General features: G+C 38.2%; 1 protein-coding gene across 1 annotated transcript; it reads left to right on the top strand.

Moving 5' to 3' along the window:
• The first annotated feature begins 16,980 nt into the window (after nt 1–16,980).
• Nucleotides 16,981–19,067, top strand: LOC145045159 (two-pore potassium channel 1-like). Its single transcript, XM_078993502.1, has 3 exons — nt 16,981–17,223; nt 17,723–18,643; nt 18,710–19,067. The coding sequence occupies exons 2-3, from the start codon at nt 17,766–17,768 to the stop codon at nt 18,897–18,899; spliced, it is 1,068 nt and encodes a 355-aa protein (XP_078849628.1). The 5' UTR covers nt 16,981–17,223; nt 17,723–17,765; the 3' UTR covers nt 18,900–19,067.
• The last annotated feature ends 4,594 nt before the right edge of the window (nt 19,068–23,661 follow it).

The raw sequence follows: 23,661 nt of genomic DNA, 5'->3' as shown, positions 1-23,661 counted from the left end.
CCCATATTACAAGTTATACTCATTTTTTTTTTCTATGATTAGATAAGATATAATATAATTTTTATCTTTAATCTATACTAAAAGAATATAAGTTCCACCATAATTTTCCATGTGTAACTTCTCATTCTGTTTCAGCTCCATTTTCTCGCCCATGTATAACAGTATTGTTGGCAATTCCTGCTTGAAAATGAATCTAAATAGCTTTGCACATTCTCATTCAATTTCATATTCCATTTTATATACATGAATCTCGCTGCTGTTGCAACCAATTTATTAATTTATATATTTTTTTCACCCTTCTAATTTCTAAAGATGTTGAAGTCTTAACATTATTTTTTTTGTTTGTAGTTGTTACATGAACTGAGGCTTAATAATTCAAAATTACTATTGATTTCTCTATGTTACAATCGTAGGTGTTTTGTAACTGGTAATTAGTACAATATATTACTTAGAATGATCTTGTGGAGGATAATATAGATATTGGTGCGAACGAACCCATATTACAAGTTATACTCATTTTTTTCTATGATTAGATATAAGATATAATATAATTTTGATCTTTAATCCATACTATAAGAATATAAGTTCCACCATAATTTTCCATGTGTAACTTCTCATTCTGTTTCAGCTCCATTTTCTCGCCCATATATAACATTATTGTTGGCAATTCCTGCTCGAAAATGAATCTAAATACCTTTGCACATTCTCATTCAATTTCATATTCCATTTTATATACATGAATCTCGCTGCTGTTGCAACCGATTTAGTTTGCAGACCAATTTTTATTAATATGAATCTCATAAATCTCGGTAAATTCACATCTCAAAATTTAAATTCTTCCTATAAGTTACCAATATGAAATCAGTGTATGTGTCTTCCATATTTTTGTATGCTTGAAAAAATGGCAATTTGGACTATACATGTCACATTTTGATGAATAAATATTCGGTCTTATTATACAGTTGTTGATTCAAATCTTTTTCCAAATAGGTGTACAACTAAGAGAATAAATGTTGTAAGTTCCTTTTGCCCTTTCTTTTCATGGTTATGTTTGGTTTATTATATTATATGATGCAAAAGAATAGCAAATTAACTTTTTGGGGTTATATTATTGAAGATGTAATTAAATGTACAGGTGCTAATAAAATGACATTTTTGTGATGTCTATTTATCTTAAAGTACAATGCTTTTATGAGATAGATTGTTTTTTAACATATATATGCATTATGTTAGATGTCTGTTTTTTGTCTTTGAATGATAAAAAGCTCCACTAAAATTACTATAAATTCTCTTATGTCATATTTTATATTTGTTCCTTTTTATTTGTTAGATGCATGGAAATTGGTTTTCATGTGAATTTGTACAAATAATCATTAAAGGACACACATAACCTTGTGTTTATTTTGGGCTTGGTCACATAGGTTTCAACAAATAAGAATGGTGAAAATAATATAAAATTATAAAAATAGAAGCATGATGAAAAAAATAGTCAATTCTGTTTACTCATGGATAATACTAAAGGCTTTTTTGGACAAGTTTACCCTCAAGGAAGAAGAACCTCATATTTAATTGGTGATAAAGTACACGGGAAAAACTCTATAACTTGGTGTAGGTTTTTGTTGGTAATTCCTTTTAATAAATTTTATTTTGTTCTAAAAAAGTTATGATTGCTTTTGAGAGGAGAGTACAAAATGATCACTAAAAGAGATTAAATGGTTATTGCTTTTCTAACCATTTTAAATATTCTTTTTAGTTAATAGTTATAAACTTAACCTATACGTCGGTTATTATATATTCTTTGTGACATTGTATTATTAAATGAAACCTTTTTGTTATAACAGATTGTTTTATTTAAACCATGTAACACACGTGTTATAACCTAGTAAATAAATAAATAAGCAAAAGCCATCTCCTACTATCTTCAATGTTTTATGTATGTTGATCGGCGTCGCACACCACCAACCCATCGGTTTAAAGTCGCAAACCACTTGTACACCTATGGTCCACCACTACTCATCGCTCCATCCCTAAACCACCAATGTCGGTGAAACCTACCTGTGAATCCGCGAACCTATATAATTAAATTAAACAAGTTATGTGGGTTGGTTGGGTTGATGTTTCTGACCCGTGACCCACCAACCTGAATGTAAATATAGGTTGGGATGGGTCGATGCATTCAGACCCGAGAACCTGACCGACCTAATTGTCAACTCTAATCAGCCGCATCTTTCCCCATAAGACTATTCGAGATGGCTACTAGTCAAATAGTGGTCACCTCATCATCAAACCATTCCATAAAACATTTTACAAGATGCCTATTAGTAACTAAGGAGGTGTTCACTAGTGAAGTACCAAGAAGAAGATAGAGAAAAGATAAACCGAAAGGGGAAAGAAGAGAGAGAAAGCTTCTCTCTCTTCACAAGGCTCCGTGAACAATCATACAATCCAGCACTCTACAAGACATATATCAGTATCCGATGGTGTTCATTGGTGGAAACCTCCATCCACATCATATTATACGCGTAAAAATCCCCCATACCCCTTAAACTAATATTAGAGAATATTGTCCCATTGAACTTTATAGTATTTTTGTTTGTGTCCTTCCATTTCAAGTATATTTGATTACTCACAGTTATACTTTTTATTTATTTGAGCACATATTTTTTTTCCTAATTCTTATTTTAAAAGCTTCAACACTTTAGTCGTCCCCTCTAGTCGGGTCCTCCGATATGTCAAACCATGCTTGCGCCAATACCTTCTCTTCTTCATTGGTTTAACCTTGGATTTAAAACCTTCCATTTCCTTTACTTTTTTGTTTGGATTCGGATTATATGGGCCCCTCATTGGAAGAATCGATAGAATCATTAACTAGGCGTCAGAGTCGGGATTGGAAATTGGGTTAGGGTTGGGAAAATAATTGGGTTTCGGCAACCATCAAAAAAAGCTTAACTTTGAAATTGGGTACGAGTTAGGATTGTAAATTCGTTTGTTGTTAAGATTGGAAATAGATTTCGGAGTGGAAATTGGGTTAGGGTCTTTACATGAATTGTGATTAAGAAGAGTATTGATGAGGAAGTTGATACAAATATGGAGCCATGGCCGAAAAATGGCAACTTGTAGGTGAACAAATAGGTTGATTGATTGAGTGACGGTCGATAACAGATTGGTGATGAATGCTTTGGTGAAGATGTGTTGTTGGGATTTGAAGATTTTTTATTGTTTCTTTTTAGGGATTTGGTATGTCTAGGTGGAGACATGTTGTTGTGTTTGAAAGATTGAAGGATGTTTTGAGGGAGGAAAAAAGAGATTATGTGTGGTGAAATGTGAATGCTTATAAGAGAATTTATAAAAATAAGTTTAAAAAGTAGTCAAAATTTTTTAGTATTGGTCAAAAGTTTCCCTTACTTTCTTTATCCTCTCTCTTCTCGTTGGCCAGATGGAGAGGGCTCATTGGAGGAAGAATGGCATATTGGCGATGTCTTAGCGAGGACCACTCCCTCTAGTCTTAGATCAGACGGAGTGGGTGCGGTCTAGGCCGCACTCCATCTGCCACAATCATCACGTACACCGCCCCCTGGGTGCCAGGTGCGGTCTAGGCCGCACTGCGACCTTCCAAGGGTGTGCTCCTTGCTTAATTTTGATTGGTTATCGTGGTTTACCGTTTTTAAACGATCATTTTTAAATTTTTTTTACCAATACTATGAATACTTTATCAACTTAACCAAAAAAAAAAAAAACTCATCAACATTTTATGTTTTTTACCATCTTCTCTCTTTTTAAACCCACAAAAAATGTCATCCTCCAAAAATCCAACCAACAAAAAAACATCCACTAGAAAACCCACAACTCCAAGACCTTCACTCGAAAAAACATCCACTAGAAAACCCACAACTCCAACAACCACGTCCTATGTAACCATTTCCGTAAACACAACCACAATTTGACCAAGATTTTGATCCTTTTGATTTTGGTTCCCAACCAGAGTTTGTTACAGAAACACAATCACAACCACAAACACCCAATTTCGAATCTGAACCAGAATTTTTCCACAAACTCAACCCTCTCAACCAGGAAATAAAAGAAAATAGAAGGTGGAAGCTAAAGCGTGGTCACCTCAAGAAGAGTTAGTATTAACACAATCATGGATTGACGTTTTAGAGGATGCGAAGATGGGAAGGAACAAAAAACATGATCGTTTTTGGATGTGCGTTAGAGCTCGATTCCACAAAGGAATGAACCTGGAACCATATCATACGAAACGTCAGATGTACTTAAAATGGGGAAAGATGAACAAAGACATGATGTTGTTTAACGAGTTATATAACTACATGAAACGACAATGGGAAAACGATGAAAGTGACGAAGTGGTTTTGGAGAAACCTTTGAACATTTATCAAAAAAAGCAAAAGAAGACATTCAAGTTTTTTGAGTTTTAAATCTACTCAAAAGCAACAAGAAATGGCAAAAATTGAAAACAAGTGACGAGCACATCAATAGCGGATCAAAACAGTCAACAATTTCGAATCCGAACACACTTCATCGGATGCGCGTGTTGGTTTTGACCTCAACGAATATGAGTTCGTTCAAGTGTCACCACCCTCGACCAATGGGAAAAAGGACAAAACAAAAAACAAAGGAAAGAGCAAAGCGTCAAAATCGGATGACTTGAAAGAAACGGCCGAGAACGTGGAAGGCATAAAAGATAGAATTGATAATTTTTTGCAACTTACTTCGGATAGAGAGAGTCAGAAACAAAGGGACAGTGACCTGAGAGTGCTATCAATGGACACGTCGAATTTGACCGGGGATGCGCTTCAAGTCGTTTTGCAAATGATGGAAGTCGTGAAAACGCGTTACGTTAATCGTGGTTAATTTGTAGTTGTTTTCCAAGTTTTTAATTATTTGATGTGTGTTTTTTTGTTTTTTGTTTTTTTTTTTAAATTTGTACGTTTAAGCTTTCTAGTTTTTTATTTTCTAATTTCCTAGGATTTTTTTAAAGTAATGTAATGGTTTTTATTTTTAATTAATGATTTTTTTTTATTTAAAACATAAAATTTTATTTATTTAAAAATAAAAATAATTTAAAGGAGTGTGGCACCACTCCTTGGATGTGGTATGTGACCACACTTTTGTGGTAATGGGTGAGGCAGCGCTTACGTGTCACTACGGTTTCATGAGGGAGCACGACACCACTCATTCCAGCCTTATGAACATAATTGCATACATATATATATTGTAACATTTCGTTTAAAATATAGTAATTGAATAATAAACCTGAAACCCTGAGAAGAAATTATTATTATTATAGTCTAAAATCAAATAATAATTATCGGAATGTTAGTTTCGGGGGGTTAAAGAATAAATATTGGACTTAATTTGAAAGGATCTTGGATGGCTGGGGCTAAAAGGGTAAATGATGTACCTAAGTTGAAAATAATTGGTCATGGAGGGGGGGGGGGGCCATATGGGAATTATTTAGACTTAATATGTAACGGTTTTCAGAAGGGAGGGTTTAGATTGTAAATTAAAGATTTAAGTTGAAAAAAAAGAGGGAAAGAAAGACGTTTTATGATATAAACGTGTGCATGATTGACTTAATTCTTCTTCTACTCCATTCTCACAGTGTTTGATTGCTATTTGTTTGATCACTGGTTTGGATCCTCAGATCTAAGGACCTTACAGGGAAACAACATATGGACAGAGAGAATGATTATAATCCATGTCTCGGTCCATGTGATATCTAGAATGGAGGAGTATATGATCCTTTATCTAAAGGACACGTCATTGACTATGACAGAGTTCGACATCGGCTTTTAAGAGCTATGATTGCTAGTCGGGATTTTGGAGTCGTACTTGCAATAATAGTTATTAGACTTATCCAAGTGGGTGGCTGTTGGATTAGGTGTCTAAGCCCATAACTATAATTGTTATGTACTTAACCCGAGAGTAGTATGGTCCTTTTGGGTTTCCTTGACCATAACAATTTGATAGGATGAATATTTGAGAAAGAGGTTACTTGTGATTTAATAATATATTATAAGTATAATATATTAATATGAAATCATATTTAATTATTATTGATCAAGAATTAATTTAATGATCAATAAGACTAATTAAATTAATGGGGACTGATTATGTAAATCAATGATATATATATATATATATATATATATATATATATATATATATATATATATATATATATATATATATATATATATTGTTTGGGCTATTGATCCATGATGGGCTAAGTTTATGTAAGTATTCATAAATATTAAGCCCACATGAGATATGGATCATAACCTAAGTGTATGGATTAGGGTTTACCCATGAATCTTGGATTCCTACACTATATATATGACACCTGTTTGCCTAGAAATGGTGACACTAGTAATCTTGGAGATATTATAGCCGAATTTTAGTGCCTAGAAGCTCTTTCTCATTATCCTCCAATTGTTGGTGGTGTTTTTGACTTATTAAAGGCATCATACTTAAGGTGATAAGTTCTTAAAGGCCAAAATTCAACAAGCTACAACAATAGGTAATCTTCTAACTTACTTTATGATTCATATGCCAAATTATATGCTAGTTGTAGGCTTCATGCTTTGGAAAATTTTATTGCATGTATAACTAGAGAAAACTTAGATCCAAAGCATTTAGGGTTGTATGTGCACCATAGGATGTTGTAGTACATAAAACCCAACAACAACATCTCAAATGGAGGTCGGTCGATACTGGCATGGTAACTGCTATTGTATGAAGACTCTGCCGACGGGAGGTATGTATCCCAACTACCTCTAAAATCCAACAAGCATGCCTAAAGCATATCCTAGAGTATTTAGATTGTCCTCTGTCTTTAGCCATATGTCCGGGGTGGTACGTCATGCTAAAATGCAACTGAGTGCCCAGTTCCTCGTGAAACTTCTTCCAGAATCTAGATGTAAATTGAACATCTCTGTCAAAGACAACCAATACTAGAACCCCGTGTCTGGCCACCACCTCTTTCACATAAATGTCCACCAACTTCTCAGCGGATATACTCTCAGAGATCAGAATAAAGTGGACACTTTTCGTCAACTTATCCACAATCACCCATATGGAGTCCACACCCCTCGCTGTTCTCGATAACTTCGTGATGAAGTCCATAGCGATCTCTTCCCACTTCCATATGGGAATGGGTAGCGGCTAAGCCTTACCATGAGGCCGCTGATGCTAGGCCTTGACTTTCTGGTATGTCAAGCACCGCTCCACGAACCAAGCGATCTCCCGCTTCATGCATGGACACCAGTAACTCAGTCTCAAGTCTCTATACAATTTTGTAACCCCTGGATGTATAGAACTTATACTTGTGTGCCTATTCTAATATCTTATTTCTCATTCCTCCAGTCACAGGTACCCACACCTAGACACACTGTGTCAGAAGACCTCAGCTATCCCGAACGAACAAGGGATTCTGACCCCGAATCTGCTCTATCTTCCAATTCTTTTTCTTCACACCCTCGAACTGAGCCTCCTTGATCATATCCAACAATGGAGAGATCACCTTCATCCTCAAACAAACGTTCCCGATTGGGGAACCCGTCACCTTGCGGCTCAAAGCATCGACCACCACATTGGGCTTCCTGGGATGGTACAAGATCTCACAATCATAATCTTTCAGCACATCCAACCACCTTCTCTGTCGTATGTTGAGGTTCTGTTGATCCATCAAATACTTCAGAATCTTATGATCAGTATAAATAGTGCACCGTACTCCATACAAGTAGTGCCTTCAAATCTTGAGGGCAAACACCACTTCCCCCAATTCCAAGTTGTGAGTGGGGTAATTCGCCTCATGAGGCTTTAACTGCCTCGAGGCATAAGCTATCACATGCCCTCTCTGCATTAGTACCACATCTAACACTGAGATCGATGCATCACAATACACTACCAAATCATCTAACCCCTTCGGTAGTACTAGAATCGGAGCCTCGCACAACCTCCATCTCAGGGTCTCAAAAGCCAACTGCTGATCCGTGCCCCATCGAAATGTCACATTCTTCTTGGTCAAGCGGGTCAAAGGCACAACAATCTTGGAGAAATCCTTAATGAATCGCCGATAATATCCCGCTAAACCCAAAAAGCTACGGATCTCGGATGCATTCTTCGGTACTTCCCATCGCATCACTGCCTTAACCTTGGTTGGATCAACTGAAATGCCCTCTTGGTTGATGATGTGCCCAAAAAATTGTACCTATCGCAAACAGAAATCACACTTGGAGAACTTGGCATAAAGCCTCTCCGCCCTCAGTGTCTCGAAAACCTCCCTTAGATGTTTCTCATGTTGCTCCTTGGTCTTAGAATAGACCAAGATATCATCAATAAAAACGATCACCGACCAATCCAACATCATTCTGCACACTCTGTTCATGAGATCCATGAACGCTACTGGGGCGTTGGTGAGTCTGAATGGCATCACCACAAAATCATAGTGCCCATACTGAGTCCTAAAAGCTGTCTTTGGTATATCCTCATCCCGAATTCTCATATGATGGTATCCCGACCGAAGATCAATCATGGAAAACCAAGACGCACCCCGCAACTGATCGAACAAATCACTGATCCTCGATAACGGATAACGGTTCTTCACCGTTAGTTTGTTCAGCTCTCGATAATCAATACACATCCTATATGACCCATCATTCTTTTTCACGAACAGGATTGGAGCTCCCTATGGGGAGTACTCGGACGAATAAACCCTTGGTCTAGCAGCTCCTGAAGTTGTGTAGATAGCTCCTGCATCTCGGGCGGTGCTAGCTAGTATCGTGTCTTCGCTGTCGGAGCGGCACCCGACACTAAATCAATTCAAAACTCCACTTGCCTATCTGGAGGCACTCATGGTAATTCCTCAGGAAAGACATCCCGAAACTCCTATACAACTGGCACACTGCCCACATCCGTCGTGGTCTCAATCCTCATATCCGAGATATATGCCAGAAACCTTGTACAACCCTGTTGCAGAAATCTCCTAGCTCTCGCGGCTAAACAGAGGGTTGGCCCTTGCAAGGCCCTCTCACCATGAATAACCAGTTCTCCCCTACTTAGGGTTGAACCCTCACTAACTGGCGCTCGCAATCGATCATGGTCCCGTTGGCCCCCAACCAGTCCATCCCGACAATCACCTTTAACCCTCGCAATGGTATCAGACTAAATCAAGACGAAACCTCTCCCTAAGAACATTTAGGACACAGTACCGATACACCCTCGCAGCACTCATGGTGCGGTCGTCTGCAATCTCCACATCTAGCAGGGAATCTAAAGTTCCCGGTGCATCCCGAAATTTCTTGTTAAGCGCAAGAGACACAAACGATCGGGTAGATCCCGGATCGAACAAAATGTGAGCAAACATACCATTGACCAGAAAGGTCTTTATATATAAGCATAATATACACATAAGCAATGCAATAAATCTAGAGCGAGGAAATAAAATACGTACCAGCCACAACGTCTGGCACTACCCGAGCCTCCTCAGTGGTCAACTGAAATGTGCGGCTCTTCACTGCTGGAATATCCGCCTTAGCAGGGCTACCATCAGTAATCCTCATCGTGGCGGGCGCAGGCTCCGCCACTGCTCCTCCCCCTCTCTGCAACCTAGGACAATCAACATTTTTTATGGCCTGCCTGGTTGCAGTGGAAACAAATCGAACTTCACAAAATACTTTTGCCATATTGACCCACCTGTGCTCACCGGCGCTGAAATAATGTCGCCAACCCCTGCGACTAACTGACCCGAGCTGGAAGACAACCTGATCCTGGGGTCCCAAGTTTGATCACTCATTCCAGCTCGAAAACTGAAAGGGCACAATCCTCGCCCTATAAAATGACATTCCAATCCACCGATTAACCATTCTACTTCCAACTACGAACCCCCAACTGAACATAATCATCACTCCTTTCCGGAGTACTCACGACTCACATTCTAGTCTCGAGTAAAACCCTTGAAGCCTCAAATCTAGAAACTCACATGCTAGACTCTCCCGCTCAACCCGTGAAATGTAACGAGTACAGAATATCTCCCTGGTCCCAAGTAATTATAGCCCTCTGCTAATCACAATATGTCCCAGTAACGAGTCCTGGTACTGGAAAGCTCGACCGAATCCTCCCCTTATCATCGTTACATCTGATATAGCTGTCGTGACAACTATCTCAACAATAGTTGCGTAGTTCTCCTCAAAATATTCAACCATGACGGTCTTAATAGACCCAAACATCTCTGACAACTATCCCCGAAAAATCTCGATCACCTACTCTCGGACGATCTTACTAACACGATCGTCTGACAATACTGACCTATCCTGGCTACTAGCTCCCGCTCCTGATCCGGACCCAGTCTCAAGACGTCCCGTAACCATCATTCCGATAATACACCCGAGAGACCTCGAAGAATCCATATAATAATAGTGAACCAACTCCCAACTAAACCCCAGGGATTGTGACTTCCTTGATACGTGTATGGGTCCTGTGCTCTCAGTAGTACGGGCCCATACTACCTTCCACACCTACCCATCTTTGTCTCAAGTATCACCACAACACCCTAACTGTAAACATAATTTGGCAAGCGCTCAATCCTCACTCCTAGTGGAATACTGAATATCCCATAACTGGCCTCCCGACCTTTCATGACCCACCAATGAAACTTTCACCAACCCTGTAACACTCGTGTATGCTAACCATACATAACGATGGACCATATAGACTTTCGAATATCTGATCCTACCCTGAGTTCTTCATCAAACAAGAACAAGAAATAAGGCCAAACCAAACATTCTCAGGCTATAAAATCTTAATTATGTACAACCGTGATGCATACACTAAGCAACTACAGTAATGATATCAATTCCATATAAGGAACACCCTAGGCTATATGGCATCATCCAATCAGGAAATTCTATCATGGAATTCCTGAAGATCCCTATCCTAGTACTAGCATGTTGTTCTAACATATCACAATCTCAAACAACTATATGGTATATTGGGGTCTACTTACTGGCTCTGACTGATCGTACACCCTACATCCTCCTTTACTTAGTTTGAAACCATTTAGAAATCATTTTGAGACTGGATTCACATGAGTGTTCCTCCAATTCACTCAAACCAAGGCTCTGATACCAACTTGTAACATCCATAAAAAATCAAGCCAAATTTAAACTTTTTAAAACATTTAAAAGCCATTAGTTATTACCAATTTGTTTTCAAAACAATTCTATATAAGAGTCTCCTAGAAACATAGTCATAAAAGGCGAGGAGCTATACGATCACACCTTTGCCTTCCTGCCATCATCTGATGTACCTGAAACAATAAACTGAAACTGTAAGCCCGAGGCTTAGTGAGTTCCCCCAAAATACCGATACACATACAATCCACATAACCATGTTAACAATATCATAACATAACAAAGTAAACAAAACAACATGCAATGGGTCCACAGCTTTACAGACCGGGTTACCCCTGGGCCCATAGTGTGAGTCTGGATTGCCTTTCGGGCCCAAAAATCACATATGGATTGCCACCTAGCCCACAGTACGATTCTGGCATGCCCTACCCTGCCCTCAACTCCCATACAAACGTCTGAGAGAGATTGCACACTGCACCATCAATCCCTTCCCTTGCCCTTAGGATCAGATGTACCTGAAACAAATCTAAAAACTATAAGCTAATGCTTTGTGAGTTCCCCAAAGCATACCCACACACAATCTACATAACACATATCATATTAGCTATAAACGCTACATATATCACACAAGTCATGCATACAAACATATAAGGATGCCATGGGCTCCCCCCCACATGGTCTTATACCAAAGTGCCATGCCCCCCTGTGGTCTTTAACCGACAAGCCATGGGCTCCCCCACATGGTCTTTCATTTAACTACCATGGGCTCCCCCATGGTCTTTAACTATCAAGCCATGGGATCCCCACATGGTCTTGTCCAAGTGCCATGGGCTCCCTCATGGTCTTCCCTACAAGTATCACATAATCACTAGCAAACCAATTAGCATATAGCTAACTATCATACCACATATTTCTACTACAACTAGTCTACCACATATCATAAAATGGGCCGACCTTGGTGCCTTAGACCTATTGGTATGGTGAGGAGACTCACCTCTGTCTGCTGAATCCGAAAGCTGCTCTCCCAACAGTCTGTAACCACTCGTGCTGAGCAATAATAACATTACCCAGGTTAGGATTGAACATAATCCAAGTTAAAGGACCCAAACCCCAAGTCCTTTTTACAATGGCCCAAAAATCTTCCTTTGCTAATGGGCACAAAGTCCATGTCTAAATCATTAATGGGCCTCATGGTCTAATAAAGCCCAACCATAGGATCCATGGACCAAAACAGATAAGCTGGCCCACCAAATCCAAAATGTGACCAGGCCCAATGACTAATTAAGGCCTAAAATCTTACAAGACCAAAACGATTCCGAGTCCATCTGTTGTGCGTACGCCTTGCATATCACCCTGGTACGCGCAGCGTACTGCGTCCCTGAGCTGTATGCGCGGCGTACTCTAACTTACGCCCAATGTATAAACAGATTAAGCACCTTCTTCCATTAAGTGCTTAATACTCGATGTTCTAATGTCCAAACTTTAGATCTGATTCCATTAAGACTTCCTAAGGCATAAAGTTGGCAACTTTATGCCTTTGCATGTCCCCTATGCTCCCAACAACCCGTTAATACCTTTCTAGGAGTCTTAATCTATGCATGAGGTCAAAACAATCCTTAGGACTCCATTTTATGCTATAAATGGACCAAAGGACTTCATATCTATCCACCCTAAGCTCTAGAGTTGCCCATACTCTCAAGAGGTGGTTCAAGAACACAAAAAGGGACTAAGGAGAAAATCCTAGCTCTAGAAATGGAAATGATAACCAAGGTGAAAGCTTTTTACCTCCTTAAGCTTCCTAGACCACTCAAAATGTAAGATCCAAAAGATCCTTTTTGTTTAAGCTTTATTCCTCTTCTTCTTAGTGGCTAACACATAAAAAAGGATGGTGTTTAAACACTCAAAAGCTCAAGAACACACTCTCGAATGCATTTAGGGTTTTCAGGAACATTTGAAGGTGAAGGAGGCTGGTTAGGGTGAAGCTCAAATGAGATAAGGATGCTTATATAAGCTCAAATGAGATAACGCCGAGTGTATGTGCTGGCCCTCCGCGATCATCCATACATGGTACGCTAAGCGTACCCATAAAGTACACCCAACGTACTTAAGGGGCTTATTATACATCTAGAAGATAGATCATCCATACATGGTACGCTAAGTGTACCCATAAAGTACACCCAACGTACTTAAGAGGCTTATTATACATCTAGAAGATAGATAAAGGTGAACAAAGTCCAAATCTACAAGCTCCAATGCAACCAACACTTCTACAAGAAGTTCCTTCTTTTCCAAGGTGCATCGTGCATACTCCAAAGCACTCAAAATCACATTTCTTAAGCTCACAAGGTTCATATAACGTTAGGGTTTCATGAAAGCGGTATTGGAGGGGCGGAGGCTGAGAATGAAGTGGGTTTGGGGGAGTTAAGGAGCTTAAATAAGGCTTAAACCACAAAAATAGGGTTTGCGCACTGATTACGTATGCCCAATGTACTCCTGGTATGCCCAACGTACTCAGGATTCCATTAGTACGCCCAACGTACACCTTTTTGTATGCCCAGCGTACTCAGCTTGGCCTAAAACCCCCTAAACTTCAAACGGACATAACTTGTTCGTTTTAACTCCGTTTTCGACGTTATTTATATCCACGAAAAGGTAACGAGAAGCCCTACACTTATATTGTAACACATGATTCCTGGTATGCCTACTATTCAAGTATTTTGTGTTTTTCTCTGGGAATCTACGAGTTGGAGGCCCAACTCGTCGAATAGAGTCGTGACCGTGGACAGTTTAAGTAACCTACTCGACGAGTCAGGGGACTGACTCGGCGAGTAGGTTTTGGTTGAGTGAAACCCTAAATCTAAGGGTTTCCACCTTATTTAAACACCTTATCTCAACCCCCATCGCCCTTAAACACCTTATCTCAACCTCCATCGCCCTTACATCTGGTGGTTTGTGAAGCTTGAGAAGAAGAAAGAAGCTTGAGAGTTCGAGTTGGGGGCTTAGAGATTCAGAGATCTAGTTCCATTTTCAGCATAATCAAGGTAAAATGCCCATGTATTGGTCTTCTATGTGTATATTCATCTTTAGACTTGGATTTTGGGCACATTTAGGGCTTTCCAAGCCATTTTATGATTTGTGGAGTGTTATATGGAGTCTTGACTTCAGATCTGAGTCATTGGAAGGGTCTCATGGCATAAAGGTGCCAACTTTATGGCCATGAGAGCCCCATGCATCTTGTAGAGCACCTTTTATGGCTTTTTGAGCCAAAACCCCCATGCATGTGCACCAAGTTTGGAGCTTTACGTATGAAATGGACATTAGGGGGCCAGATCTATGGTTTTGAGGTGTTAAGACCCATCTAAATTGAATGTATAGTGTTGGTCAATGATGGACTCGACGAGTTGTTCTTGGGACTCGGCGAGTCGCGGTGTAATGACCACATAATCCTTTCTATGGATGGACCAGCTGTTAGGGATGAAAGTCCCTTAGATGTTTAGACGTAAAGGTACCTGGGAATCATGGGACTCCACGAGTGCTTAGAAGAGGCTCGGAAAGTCCAAGGCAATCTCCCAATCTTTGAAGCTGGACTCAATGAGTTGTTCATACAAGTCGGCGAGTCTTAGACCGGACACGTTCTTATGAGTGAGATGAGCTTGTCGAGTTCAAGGAAGAACTCAGCAAGTCGGATGAAGATGGTCCCGCTGGTTTGAATGAAGGAGAACACGTCGAGTTCTTGCTAGACTCGACGAGTGGAGTCGGGGTTGGATCGGGTTAGTGGAGTATGGAATCGGTGAGTTGGTAGACCAACTCGACGAGTCAGGTCAACAGGGTGTTGACTTTGACCAATGTTGACTTTTCCTGGTTTTGGTATTAACCCTGGTTAGGGTTGTATGTTCTATTTGATAACTTAAGGGTTGTCGTGTAAGGATTGAGGAGTCGAGGAGAGCCAACCTTCACACCGAGGAGAGTTCAGACACTACATGACATCGAGGTGAGTTACCTTCCAGTAGAAGTGGGTCTAAGGCACCAAGGCCGGCCCACTAATAATTGTTAGTTGGGATGGTTATCTTTGTGATAATTGTTTGGTTTGTGATTGTTGGATAAGTGAGTATGCTAGACTATTAGATATGTGAGTATGCTAGTTTGCTAGTTGCCATGTTATATAAGATAGTATCAGTAGGAGGGGACTAGTCCCCGATTCGGTCGTTAGGACCAATGGATAGGTCGGACACCCCAAATATGTCTGACATCATGATTATGATATGATATTATGTGTTAGTAGTAGGAGGTGTAATAGTCCCCGTGTTCGGTTGAGACAGACCAGTGGGTAGGTCAGCATAACATAATAGCTTGATATGGATAGGTCAGCACCCTAGAATAGCTTGACATGGGTATGTCAGTATCCCAGAATGACTTGACATGGGTATGTCAGCACCCCAGAATGGCTTAATATGGGTAGGTCAGCACCCCAGAATGGCTTGACATGGGTAGGACGGGCGCCCCAGAATTGCCCAATAATATGTATGTTATGTGATTGTATGGTATGTGGTATGATGGGGGAACTTACTAAGCTTTGTGCTTATAGTTTCAGTTTTGGTTTCAGGTACCTCTTCGTTCAAGGGGAAGGAGTCGGCGGTGTAGCAGGGCATCACACATACATACATGATTTCCGTTTAGAGTTTTCTGGGATTGTACTCTGATATTTCGTTACTTCATATGATTTGATTTTGAGACATGCTATTATGGTTTTATGTATTGGCATGATCTTGACAATGTTTTGATAAACTAATTTATGAATCACTTAACAAAAAAATGAAATTTTTGGCCTCAAATTTTGGGATGTTACATCTATCAACTCTATTTAGCCTGAAACTCAACCAAACTAAAATCCAAAATTCATAAAAGGCCCGAACCAACGCCTTTACCGATACCCTTGGGATCCAAAACACAAACCGAATAATTGGATCATCCAAAGTGCATCATCCACCTCTAAATGAGCCCAAACTCAATTCTTCAAGGGTTCTAACTCAGCTAATACCCACTCCTTGATCACTGCCCCGTAATGGGAACGATTCGAAACAGGGTGTTACAACATTACATTAGCCCCTCATTCCATTAAATTCCCGAAAACATTAGGGTTTTGACCATCAAACAGTTCTCACATCGTGACCAACAATCGCTCATTTCGTGACACACAAAAAAACGCGAGTCAACGGGTCAACACTGACTCACGACATGACTGGGCATAGTTCACGCCGTGACTCACTTCCAAAAGGCTAAAATCCTCAAAATTTATTACCTCAAAGATATGAATGTTACACAATAGAACAATATGATCAATCATTTTCTTCTTTAATTTTGATATTCCATTTTTATTGAATCGGCTTTAACAAAATCGTTGTTTTCTTAAGTAAATCGCATATTCAACGAATATATTAATTTTACAAATTCGAGCTTACGGTCATAACAAGCAATCATCATAATAATAATAATATAAAGTTTGATATCTTAATTATCAAAACCATTAGGCTTAGATATTAGTTTTATTTGAAAAAAATAAGCCAACCGACTCTAATATTGTCCATATCTATACCATTTTCTTGGACAAATTGCATGAACTCAAACAATTTTTTGAATAGTTGATTAACCCTCTTTAAAATACAAAGTTAAGAATCTTTAATAATATACTGGTGTATGACTTTATATCGTTGGAGTGAATGGGATAATGGATCCACAATGCATTTATTGGCGATCTTGATGCTTGCACTCAATCTATTCAAACTACCGGTGGGAGTTGACTGCAATAATATAGTCAAAAAAATAAAAAATTGCTGAGTGTGGAAACATTAATCGTCCTGCCAACGGGATTTCCGACATCACTACGTGAATCCGACGGTTGACATTCAGTAAACGAAAGCAAATCGGTGTTTCTTTCTGACATTTTCGAAGCTTGCGATAATATTATAATGGACTTCCACTTCGTGTTCAATTTACAACTGACTGCAATTAGAAACCATGGATGACTGCTGCTGCTAACAAGTTACGGAAAGGAAACCTACGATTCACGAAGGTAGCTAGTTTACTTTAACTGTTTCTCAGAGCATTATTGACTTATTGTATTAGCATTTGTTTATTTGTTAGCTACTGTTGAGATCTGTTGAATCCGAGTCTCTGATTTTTGATTTTGATCGATCGTAATTGGTAGTTTAGTGGAAAATATACAATTAATTAGTTTGACGTCTGGTAAAAAATAACGAAATAGCAAAATCTATATTACAGCATGCAAGATAGAACTTGAAAACGGAAAGTTAGTTTTGAAAAGTTGAAGGCGGTTTTGACTGGCCGAAAGTGTTATGTAGCTTCCTGCTTACTAAGATCCATACATCTGATTCACTTTCCTGCATCTGCTTCCATATTTTTTTCAAATTCTAAGCTGCTACTTTGATAATAAGTCCCCTAATCTAAATGGTTTGGATATCACAACAACTAGCTTCTGTTAGTCTATAAGTGACACAAGAATTGCATCAAGTATCGTTGGCATTATTAATCTTTGAAATATTGCTTCTTAGGAGTGAAGAAAAGTGGTGCATTGCATGCGATTTGTGAATTGTGATGGCATCTAACGGTGGACAACAACCAATACCAAAAGACCAAATAGCTTCCATCAAAAGAAAAAGATTCAGACGCATTAAAAGCGCCCCAATAGCAGATTCGTTTCCTTCACAATCCAAAACTGCCGATTCCTCTTTTGCACGGCCTAAGTCTGTATTTAATTACCTCCACCCAAGCTACCGAAAAGTAGCCATCATCTTGTCTATTTACTTGGGTGCAGGCACGCTTTGCTTCTATCTGGTTAGACACCAAATTAATGGAAGGAAAACAAACGGAGTCCTCGATGCTCTGTATTTCACAGTTGTCACAATGACTTCTGTTGGGTATGGAGACCTTTTCCCTGGTAGCACTCTCACAATACTACTATCCTGTCTGTTCGTCGTCTTGGGAATGCTTCTCATCGGGCTAGTCCTCAGCAAAGCTGCAGATTTTCTAGTCGAGAAACAGGAACTACTGCTAGCAAGAGCCTTACACTTGAATCAAACCCTTGGCACTGCTGAAACCCTAAAACAAATGGAAACCAACAAAGTTAGGAACAAGTGTATAATACTAGTGGCCTTGCTTGTGGTTCTTATGGCTGCCGGGACAACCGTGTTGGTTGCTGTTGAAGATTTGGACTTTATTCATGCTTTTTATTGTGTGGTTGCCACAATCACAAGCTTAGGTTACATCGATAAATGCTTCTCAACAAAAGGCGGCCGTGTTTTCGCGCTATTTTGGATTCTGTCTGGTACTGTTTACTTGGGTCAGTTGCTGTTTACTTTTGCTATGCTACACACTCAAAGAAGACAGAGGTCATTAGTGAAATGGGCTCTTAAGAGAAAGACCACGCCTGCAGACTTGGAGGCAGCTGATCTTGATGACGATGGTGTTGTAGTGTAAGTAGCTAGCTATGAAACATCCAATCGTTAAAAAATTAATTAATTACTTTATGTTTTATATAGGGCTGCTGAATTCATCCTTTATAAGCTAAAAGAGATGGGGAAAATCAGCCAAGAAGACATGGCACCTATCATGGAAGAGTTTGAAAGACTCGACTTTGATAAAACTGGTACGCTGACGGCTTCAGATGTTCTGCTTTCACAGTCGTCGTGGTATGCCTCTGAATTTCTACTTACGCAAACATCCGTCTAATAAATTGTAAGCGTACGACGTACGTACATGAGGACGCCAATTCACGCTAGTGTTGTGTTGTAGATGTTATTTACTAATTTCTTACTTGTATTTTTTATTTGGTTAAATTATTACCAATTTAACCAGAACATGTTAAAATTACAATATCGTTCGTAATTTTTATTTTTATTTTTCTGATCTAAATTTTGTATAAAGCGATAAGCTTTCAAATTTTGAGGGTTTAGTTAGTGAACTTGATTAATGATAAAAGGATTATTGATAAAAGAGCTAATGTTAATTTCTAAATGTTAGATAAAATGTCAGTAAATGAAATGTATGGAATCATAGTCAACACGTACAAAATTGTTGTCAAAATGTTAGGGGGTTCTAACCTGAGAGATTCCTGAGACTAACCAAAAATATTCTTGAGAAAAGTTTTTGAATTAAGTTCCATTATCACTACATAATTGCTTTATTTTGTGATTATAGAGGACTTCTCATTGCTTAATGAGAGCAATGATTTCTTCAGTGGCATAACTCTTCTTTCTTAAAAAGACTATCCATGTAAACCTTGAAAATTCATCCACAATGACAAACGTATATTTTTTTTCTGGCTTTTGACTTGATCGGAACTGGTCCAAAAAGGTCCATATTAAGGAGATGAAGAGGTTCGATGATTGAAGAACATGACTTTGGCTTGAACGAAGACTTGGTTTTCTTCCCTTTTTCACATGTTGAGCACAATTTGTCCTTGAGAAATTGCATCTTAGGAATTCCTCTCACAAGCTGATTCCCTGCAATCCTTGAGATGTTCTTGAAGTTCAGATGCGATAGCCTTTTGTGCCACAACCAATTTAGATGAGAATGAGCATGAGAGAATAAGCAACATCGAAGTAAGTTGTCAGCAAAAAACATATCTAGAACATAGATGTCATTTTGTCGATTTGCAGTAAGAACAGTGATGTTCTTTTGATCAACAACTTTTCATTCTTTCTTGTTAAAGAGAACTTCATAGCCAGCGTCACACAGTTGACTGATAGAAATGAGATTATGCTGAAGACCTTTTACATAAGAGACATTCTTGAAAATAATAGAATTTGTCACAACTAGCAATTTAGCCAGGAAGTTCTATGATCATGTAAATATCATCCATGATGATACTTGTAGTTCTAACATGAGATTATACAATGTATTTATTCTATGACAACACACTTAGTCAAGATTTACAATTGAAATTCAAAACTCTATGCAAAGCATTTCTGAAAGACAATTGGGAGCTGAAAACCCTAAAATTATTGGTTTAAGTTCTATATGGATTAGGATTTTCTTATTGGGCCTAATGGACCAATAAGCACTCAAATTGACTAACTTGGGCTTAGAACCCTTTTGGATTCAAAATGGGCCCAACTCATAGATTTATAACATTTTGGACCATTTGGGCCTAGAATGATTCATTTTAACCCTAATGGGCCTTAATAAGCCATAAACTCCATCTCTTTTATCCAAATGGGTCGTGGACCATCCTATGGGCCCAATGGGCCGAAAACTAATATTGAGCCTAGGAAATCCGAACAAAGCCAAGAAATTAAGCCCAACACCATTTTCCTTCTTTCCATTAGGCCTATTCTCGGCCCATACTTAAAAAAAAGGAAGAAAATTTGAGCTCTTGACACCTCATTAATGCATGGGGGGTATCCATGCACAAACCCACCATGTTCCTAGGAGGGATATTACTCACCAAATATCTAGGCAAGCCATTCCCTTCCTCCCCATCTCTCCATCGACTGAGACCACCCTCACACCCTTTCATTTTCTCTTTAAATTCATTTTTAAGTCTCTCATTCTCATCTCAAACCTCAAAGGAAAAATCCTCTTTTCTTCCCTAAAATCGTGTGGGTGTAGGGTGTGTTCAAAAGGTTCTTCATCAAAGATCACAACTTGGTAAGTTAACTCCACACTCAAGTTGTTTTATTTAATCTTGTGCTAAAAATCTCTCCTTAAACCACTCTCATTTTGTGATTCATGCTCTTAGAACACCTTACGATCGAAAACTCCTCTCAAGAAGCAAGCTAGGTCGAAAACTCCTTCAATCTTCTTCAAAAACCGAATACATCAACCAAGGTGAGTTCATACCCCCTTGTTTTTTGGTTTTTACATGTTTTTTGGGAGAGAAAACAAGTATTATGTGTAGATCTATGTGTTTATACATGTTATGTGTTATTTTTTTGGTTTATGTTGTGAATATGAGGTAAAACTTGACAAATCTCGAAAACCCTAGCCAAAATGGGTGAGATTCATGAACTAAAACATACTAGTCATCATACTACAAAGATAAAAGTGTTTTATATGCTTATGATGTGAAAAACAAAACAAAAATCATGTAGAAGGATCATTTTTGTCAAATAAAGTAAAGTTTGGGCAAAAAGTGACATTTTCGGTTTTATAAGGATAAAAAGGCCGTATTTGCATAAAATTATGTTTTTTTTATAATCACCCTTTTTAAAGGACCAAAGATATAAATTTTAGCATAATGGGCTTAAAAATTGGACCTTACGATTTTGGGCCCAAAATGCGAAACTTGTGAGTTTTTAGGGGCTAAAATGTTATTTCATCAAAACATGAGCTAAAAACAGGAAATGAATGAAAATAAAGGATAAAAAATGACACCTACTCCTAAATTTGGCCAAAAATGTAAAGTTTTCTGAAATTGGGCCAAAAATGTAAAATTTACAGAAAATGGATCAAAAATGTTAACTTTTACCAAATAAGGGCTGGTAATGTCAATAATGGTATTTTGGGGCGGAAATTGTAAGTTACTTTATAATTGGGCCGAAAATGTTAAGTTTAATAATTTAATAGGCTAAAAATGTTATTTACACCAAAAAGGTCCAAAATGTCATTTTATGCAAAAATGGGTTGAAAAATGAATTTTCTAATGAAAAATGGGCTGAAATAGTCAAATAAATATTTTGGGTTAAATATGTTAATTATTGAACAACTGGACCAAAAATATAAAATTTTATAACATAAGGGATTTAAAATGGTATTTATATATATATATATATATATATATATATATATATATATATATATATATATATATATATAAATTGAAATATATTGTTATAAATCAAACATTGGATATTTTATAACATCACGAATGCTTCATCTAGAAAAACTATACCACAACAAACATACAAAAATTAGAACAATGATACGAATATCGTGCCTAATACTTCCTTTACATGCTTATTGGGCCTTCGTGATCCGTTTGCATGTTTATTGGGCCCAATATATTCAATACATGTCTATTAGGCCTTAGTGGCCCAATGACATGCTCAATTGGCCTAAATTAATTTTTACATGTTATTGGGCCTTAGTGGCCCATTCACATGTTAATTTTGCCCGAAGAGATTCATTGTATGCTTAATGGGCTTTAATGTGTCCGTTTGCACGCCATCGAGCCTAGAAATAACTTACATGTCTAATGGGCCACAATTGTCCTTATTCATGTTTGTTGGGCCGTGTCTTTCACATTCAAGTATCATCAGGTGTTTGTAAATCAAACTATGTTTAACATTAAACATATTCATGTGACAATCATTGGAATCTAGTGAGAACTATCGGTTGACACCATTGAGTGTTTGGCTGTAGCATGTAGTTATAATTAGAGTCTCCTGGAGGGAGAGCGAGAGTTTGTGTATAGATCTATACGAGGGTGACTCCCCCACACCTGAGTTGTTCGCTACAGTTAAACTAGGTCAGTCTAGGGTGACAAAATCTTGATCAAAATCGATGTTTGGAAAAATGTCAAGACAAGCGGATTAGTCATTATTATGCAGGGTTATAACGACTCACGTACAGATTCATTACCATCGATACATTACGGAAATCAAAATGCTTAAATCATGATAACACGATAACAAATCCTACGGTAATACAAGGACCATGGCACATTTATAAATCAGAAAATATCAGATTTTCTGGGGAATACTATTATTCATTATCTTCTACTTACAACAGATACAATACAAGAAATTTTTTGAATTGCTCACTTATACATGTTTTTACAAAGGAAATCACACATACATTTGTACCTGATCATTTCATCATTTTCATATAATTTACAGAAAATATCGGATTTTCTGGGTTTTACAAATAATACAAAAATTTACAGTCAAACATGCTTATGAACTTACCGACATTATATATGTTGACCATTTTCAAAATAACTTGTATTATCAGGTAATTGGTAAGCCGAAGAAATCGTCAAGAGTATTTTGGGAATTTTGTTATGATGTGTTAATCTCCGTACAATTTATGATTTGAAATGTGTACTATAAAACAATGTACTTGATGTGAACAATACCGGTTGTAATATGTAATGCATGGTGACTTTTATGTTATGTTTCATGTATATTCATTGTGATGATATTTCAATTGATAGTCACAAGAGCCCTCAGACGTTTCCGCCGTTTGGTTCGAGGGTGTGACATAATTGCACTTGATGGATCCATTTCCCTTTGTAGCTCCCTTACCATTATCTCCATATGTGATTGACGGACCATCATTATTTATGAAATCTTTGAGGAGAGACTTGAATCCGATCATATGTCTTGCGCAACCACTGTCTAAATACCAAATAAGCTCTTTACCCTGAAACTAAAATGTACAGTAAGTCCAAAAAAAATATACATTAAATATACATTGAATATACACTAACCCACTTGCAAAGGATCACTAAGAAAAGATGTCATAACACTCATCAGGGAGACATTTCAAC

Source organism: Lactuca saligna, chromosome 5 (genome assembly GCF_052625555.1).
Source record: "Lactuca saligna cultivar CGN05327 chromosome 5, ASM5262555v1, whole genome shotgun sequence".
Taxonomy (NCBI): domain Eukaryota; kingdom Viridiplantae; phylum Streptophyta; class Magnoliopsida; order Asterales; family Asteraceae; genus Lactuca; species Lactuca saligna.
The sequence above is the reverse complement of the archived record's forward strand: the minus strand, read 5'-3'. Positions and strand labels throughout refer to the sequence as shown.

What these genes read in the sequence shown, in the direction of transcription:
- LOC145045159 (XM_078993502.1), top strand. Translation starts at nt 17,766, where the DNA reads ATGGCATCTAACGGTGGACAACAACCAATACCAAAAGACCAAATAGCT. An exon ending in GATGACGATGGTGTTGTAGT is followed by an intron (nt 18,644 to 18,709) that starts GTAAGTAGCTAG and finishes TGTTTTATATAG; the next exon opens with GGCTGCTGAATTCATCCTTT.